Source organism: Microtus pennsylvanicus, chromosome 2, assembly GCF_037038515.1.
Source record: "Microtus pennsylvanicus isolate mMicPen1 chromosome 2, mMicPen1.hap1, whole genome shotgun sequence".
In the NCBI taxonomy this organism is placed as follows: Eukaryota; Metazoa; Chordata; class Mammalia; order Rodentia; family Cricetidae; genus Microtus; species Microtus pennsylvanicus.
In genome coordinates this window covers 127,837,443-127,843,206 of record NC_134580.1, presented here as the reverse complement: position 1 = coordinate 127,843,206, position 5,764 = coordinate 127,837,443, and the positions used below count along the sequence as shown (strand labels likewise).

The following is a 5,764-nucleotide window of genomic DNA, read 5'->3' as shown; positions in this document are numbered from 1 at the left end:
GAGTCAGGAGCATCACCATGATAACGGAAAGAAAGGAGAGAGTGGTCATCTCAGAGAGCAACTCTCAGTCAAGAACACACAGCACAGGTGAGCCTGAGCTGGGGTTTAATCCTACAGTTGTCAGGCCCCAAGGAAAGCTAAGAATATTCTTTGTTTCCATCCCCTCATCTGTAACATGGAGACCACTGTACCAGGCTTTCTAGCTACCTTCCTTTTTCTGGGTTTTATAAATTCCAGAAAAAAAAAGCTGGGCAGTAGTGACCCATACCTTTAATCCTAGCACTTGGGAAGCAGAGGCAGGTGGATCTCTGTGAGTTCGAGGCTGGCCTGGTCTACAAAGCCAGTTCCAGGACAGCTGGGGTTGCACAGAGAAACCATGTCTTAAAAATAAATAAATAAATGCCAGAAAAAATAATCCCATGACTATTCTCTAAGATTTATTTATTTTATGTGAATGGATGTCTTGCTTCCATTTATATATGTGTACCACGTGTATTCTTGCTGCTCCAGAGGCCAGAAGAAGGTGTTGGATGCCCTGGAGCTGAACTTACAGACAAGTGTGAGCTGCCATATGGATGCTGGGAACTGAACCCAGCACCTCTTGAAGAGCAGTATTCATTTTTAACCTCTGAGCCATCTCTCCAGCCCTAATCACATACCTTTTGTAGAAGAAATGAACTTTGGGGTAAATATTGTGAAGCAGAAGTAACTGAGTTATGAGATTGAGAGTTGGGAAATTGGGTCTTTGCCAATAGTCATATCGGGCTCCTTTTAAAAGTGGAAGATACAGTCAAGTCTACAAAGTCAATAATTCACATTTACTGCTGTCTATACCATGCTCAGACAAGGGATAATACATAATATTATCACACCAATCACCTAATACTTAACTTCTGTCATTCCCACAGAGAGTGGCTGTGTCCTTCCACGTTTATGTCTGGGGCTGCCTCGAGCTTCAGGAGAAGTCCTGATGCTCATCTCAAGTCAGCACGCAGAAAGTTAAACAGTCCACAGGCCTAGCCTTGGAAAAGCAGAGCTCCCTCTCTGAAGTACCTATTCTGTGGGTCCATCTCCTCCCTAGCCTGCTTGCCTTGACTGGACCTCACACTTACCCTGCTTCAGTCCTAATAACAGGAAGTGTGGGGCTGGACAGACAGCTCAGTGGTTAAGAGCTCATTCTGTGTTGCAGAGAACCAGAAATCGGTTCCTCACACCCAAGACTCAACCCACTTTTAACTCCAGCCCTAGAGGGTCCAGTGTCCTCTCTGGCCTCTGAGGACGCAGCACCGGCATGCTCATACCCGCTCACAGACACACATATACATATGCTTAAAAATAAAAACAAACTCTTTCTAATAAAAGAAAGAACAGCCTTTCTTTCTTGTCCTCGATGTATTGTGTCCCCCGCAAGACAACAAAGAGGAGTAGCAACACATAGAAATTTGCTGACAAACTTATCAAACAGAATCAGAGAAAACTGACTCCCCTGAGCAACACACAGGGCTGCTTTAGCTGCACTTCACTGCCCTTGGCCCAAGGCCATGAGGAGGCCAATAAAGGCCGGAGCTCAAGAACAACCACCCAGACCCAAGGCGTCTTTCCTACCACCCAGCCATGAAGTTCCTTTTTCCTCTCGTAGCCAGCCTCATGCTACAGTATCGGGTGAAATCAGGTAATGTGTACCCCTGGGTTGATGTGAGCAAGTGGGACAGGGCTGCCCATGGTGCTAGGACCCCAAAAAGACGCTGAAAAATGGCATTCCCAAAAAAGATGGCTGGAGAGCTGACCCAGCCCCTAGACTGTGTCTGATGGAGATGCCCGGGAGTTACAAAGAGAGTGGGGTATCGCATGTCTGACATACGATGGGTTCTTGCTCTGAGTATGTGTTTGTCTCCTTGAAACAACTCAGCCCAAAGCACCTTCAGGTGAACCCTATTTCTGAGTTAACCACCTTGTATATTTTTAAAATCTCTGTGTGTGTGTGTGTGTGTGTGTGTGAGAGAGAGAGAGAGAGAGAGAGAGAGAGAGAGAGAGAAGAGAGAGAGAGAGAGAGAGAGAGAGAGAGAGAGAGAGAGAGAGAGAGAGAGAGAGAGAAAGGGAGAGAGATAATACAGTGTGATGTGTGTAAGAGAGAGAACACACAGGGACATGAGTGTAGAGCTCAGAGGACAGCAGGTGTCAGTCCTCCCTTCCATCTCGGCTGAGGCAGACTCTTTTGTTGTTTGTCACGGTGTACGCCAGGCTAGCTGGCTCATGGGCTTCTGGGAAGTCTCCTGTTGCACTGTGGGAAGACTGGGCTTGCAAAGGCCTGCACTACTGACTGCATCAGACCTCACATCTGACCCACCGAGCTTCCTCCGCAGCCCCAGCCAAAGCCATCTCCTAACGCAGAGGTTCCATTGGCGATGCACCTCTGCGCACAGGATAAAATCCTTGCCTCTGCGTTCAAACAAAAAACCTCTTAAGAATTTGGTAGGCAGGTCTATATCTCTATATCAGCTCCTCCAGCAGAGCCTTATTTCTCTCCGTCTTCCTGGAAACCCTCCAACTATCATAAGGGTGTCTGGGGGTACAGTATAGCACATGACAGGACAGGGCATGGCTGCTGCTCTTGAAAGGGAAGGAAAAAGATAAGATGGAGACTTGTTTCTGGGAACAGGAACCATCAAGCTACTTGGAGTAATCATAATGAATCAAGGAAAATAAGGGCTGAAGATGTCTGTCCTGATTTTATGTTGGGAACATAGGGAAGTCCGTGTCCCCTTGGGTAAAGTCACTTAAACACGTTGAGCTTCAAAAGTGACTTGAGCACACTGGAAAAATCAATGTGACCCCTTCTAGTTCTAAAATGTTTCTGCTTTGCAGTCCTTGTAAGAACAACGTGAAGATGTATGAGAATAACAAATACATATGTGAAAATATGCTTTGAAATTATGTTTTATTGACATACATTAACTGTGTGTAATAATTGGATCCCATGATGTCTGCCATATGTATGGGATGTATTTTATCAGATTCATTCCCACTCTCTCTTACCCCCTCCCACTCCTGCTGACCCATACTCCTCTCTGCTCTCTGCTCCCAAATAGTTCCTTTTCTACTTCATGACTTTTGTGTGTGTGTGTGTGTGTGGCCCAGTGAGTTTTATTAGGTTTGCTTTCAGAAGCATGGACAATGGGCTCTCTACACAAGCATGGGCAACTTACCAGTGGCTACAGTGTAGAAGAAAATCCCTCTCTTTCCCAACCATCCTTAACTACCTAAAGAGTCTCAGGGAGGAGCGTTGCCTCGTGCGCCTTTCTCTCCCTCAGCAGGATGTTGACAGACCCAATCTTATGTGGGTTGTCACGGGCACTATAATCTTTGGGAACCATCTGATGCTAAATAAATCACTTCTAATTTACATAAAATTGATAAGGTGGGTAATAGAGAAAGAAAAGATTTCTCTTTTTTAAAGATTTATTTATCGTGTATACAACATTCTGCCTGTATGTATGCCTGCAAGCCAAAAGAGGGCACCAGATCTCAGTACAGATGGTTGTGAGTCACCATGTGATTGCTGGGAATTGAACTCAGGACCTCAGGAAGAGCAGTCTGTGCTCTTAACCTCTGTGCCATCTCTCCAGCCCAGAAAAGATTTCTTAATTGAAGGAAAACATTCAGACACTGGGATGGGACATTCAACAGATGAAGGTAAATTACTAAACTCAGGGGGGAACTAAGCTAGAAATAATATGTGAGTGACCTTGATAGAGACAAGTGGAGGCCACAGTAACAAATAAGATCTCTGAAGGACAAAGTATCCAGGTATTGGAAGTGACAAAGTGCCATGTCCCAGAAGCCGTAGGTCCAGTGACTGACAGGGAGGTAAAAGGCCATGGACCTCGAAGAAGACAACACTTCTGAAAATCCTGTTAATCCTGTTTCAAAATTCTTTCTTGGTTTATCTCAATTAATGCAAGTCCCCCATTCCACTTATTATCTTGCAAATTATCACACAGAGAGAAGAGTACTACATGCCGTCTCATGTGAAGTTAAAAGAAATAGTCTGCCAGGCGGTGGTGGCGCACGCCTTTAATCCCAGCACTCGGGAGGCAGAGGCAGGCAGATCTCTGGGAGTTCGAGGCCAGCCTGGTCTACAATAGCTAGTTCCAGGTCAGGCACCAAAGCTACACAGAGAAACCCTGTCTCAAGGAAAAAGGAAAAAAAAAAAAGAAATAGTTAACCTGAATGCACTATTGACTACCCGAGCGTGGACAAAGACAGGCTTGCTTTGATCAGCACACTTGGAATGCATGTGCTGAAATCGCACACTGAATTCACTAGTGTACACCGCTAGCGAATGTTAGGATAATAATCATGAGTCTTTCTTGGATCAGCTGCATGGCAGGTTTTACTGACATTGGTGTTTTATAGGATTATAGAGGGGGTGGGGGGGCTCTGCTGTTATGGATGATGCAGGATTGGAAATCAAAAATGCTCTCTTGTGGCTGGAGATGTAGCTCAGGGGAAAAGTGACTGACCCCAAAACCCTGAGTTCAAAGCCCAGCATCACCAAACAGAAAGGAAAGAAGGAAGGAAGAGGGAGAAGAGGAGAGAAGGAGGAATATTCTGAAATCAAGTACTTGGACTTCATATCTTTCCTTCCTTATTACAGCCTTGGTGTGTGTGTGTGTGTGTGTGTGTGTGTAGGCCCTGAGACAACCTCGGGTGTTTTTCTTCAGGTACCATTCACCTTGTTTTTGTTGTTTTGAGACAGGGTTTTTCTGTGTAGCCCTGGCTGGCCTGCAACTCTCTATACAGACCAGGCTGGCCTCAAGCTCACAGAGTTCCACCTGCCCCTACTTCCCTAGTGCTGGAATTAAAGGCGTGCGCCACTACAACCTGATTGTTAAGATAGGCTCACCAATCAGGTTAGGCTGACTAGCCAGTGAACCCCTCGTCTTGTCTGGCTCTGCCTTCCCACACATGAAACCACTCCTGCCTTTTGGATCTAGACTCTCTCGCCAGCAGTCTGAACATCGTCTCCAATGATTAGCCTTGACCCAGTGGTTTCTCTCTCTCCACCACGCAGAGTTTTTGGTCGTGAAAAAATGTATAATGGGCTTTGGGAAATGCAAAGACAGCTGCCTCGCCGAGGAGATCGAGATTCAGACCTGCAAATCCAAGAAATGCTGCATTGGGTCCAAAGTGACTAAATTGATTAAAAGCTACCTGCGACACGAAATTCCCCACATCCCTGACAAGGACCTCGTGGAGATGCTGAAGAGCGAGAAGAAGTCCAGAGAAGAGCTGCGAAGGAAACAGGCCTTAGTCACACTCCCCCAAATCGGAGATGTCAACCCTTCACTCGGTATCAACTCTGCCATTGTTCCAAAAGGCTCCCCTGTGAAGGTTGTCACCCCCAGGCCAGGCAGACGTGGCTTGGGCGGTATTGTTTCCACCAAGAGGCATGTGGAACCAATCAGGGATTCTGCCAATGCTGCCCCTCAGTCCCAACCTGGACCACCTTAGACATGGCCAGCACCCCCATGGCAGCAGGGAAGCAGATGAGCAGGGAAGTGGGTCTTTGTCCTAGGGTGTCAGGCTCCTCTCTACCTCCACAGGCATTAAAATATGACATAACTGTTCTGCCCACAGACGGGTAATAAACACTGTTAGGTCCCTTCCAGTCTGTGTCATGGAATCATTCTTGCAGGGGTCCCCCAGAGGACAGTGCTGGAGAGGCCTCCTTGTGGGATTCTCATTTGAAGGCCTTTTCCTG

General features: G+C 46.5%; 1 protein-coding gene across 1 annotated transcript; it reads left to right on the top strand.

The window, feature by feature from the left end:
- Positions 1–1,614: 1,614 nt before the first annotated feature.
- Defb129 (defensin beta 129) lies at positions 1,615–5,514 on the top strand. Its single transcript, XM_075963875.1, has 2 exons — positions 1,615–1,672; positions 5,075–5,514. The coding sequence occupies exons 1-2, from the start codon at positions 1,615–1,617 to the stop codon at positions 5,512–5,514; spliced, it is 498 nt and encodes a 165-aa protein (XP_075819990.1).
- The last annotated feature ends 250 nt before the right edge of the window (positions 5,515–5,764 follow it).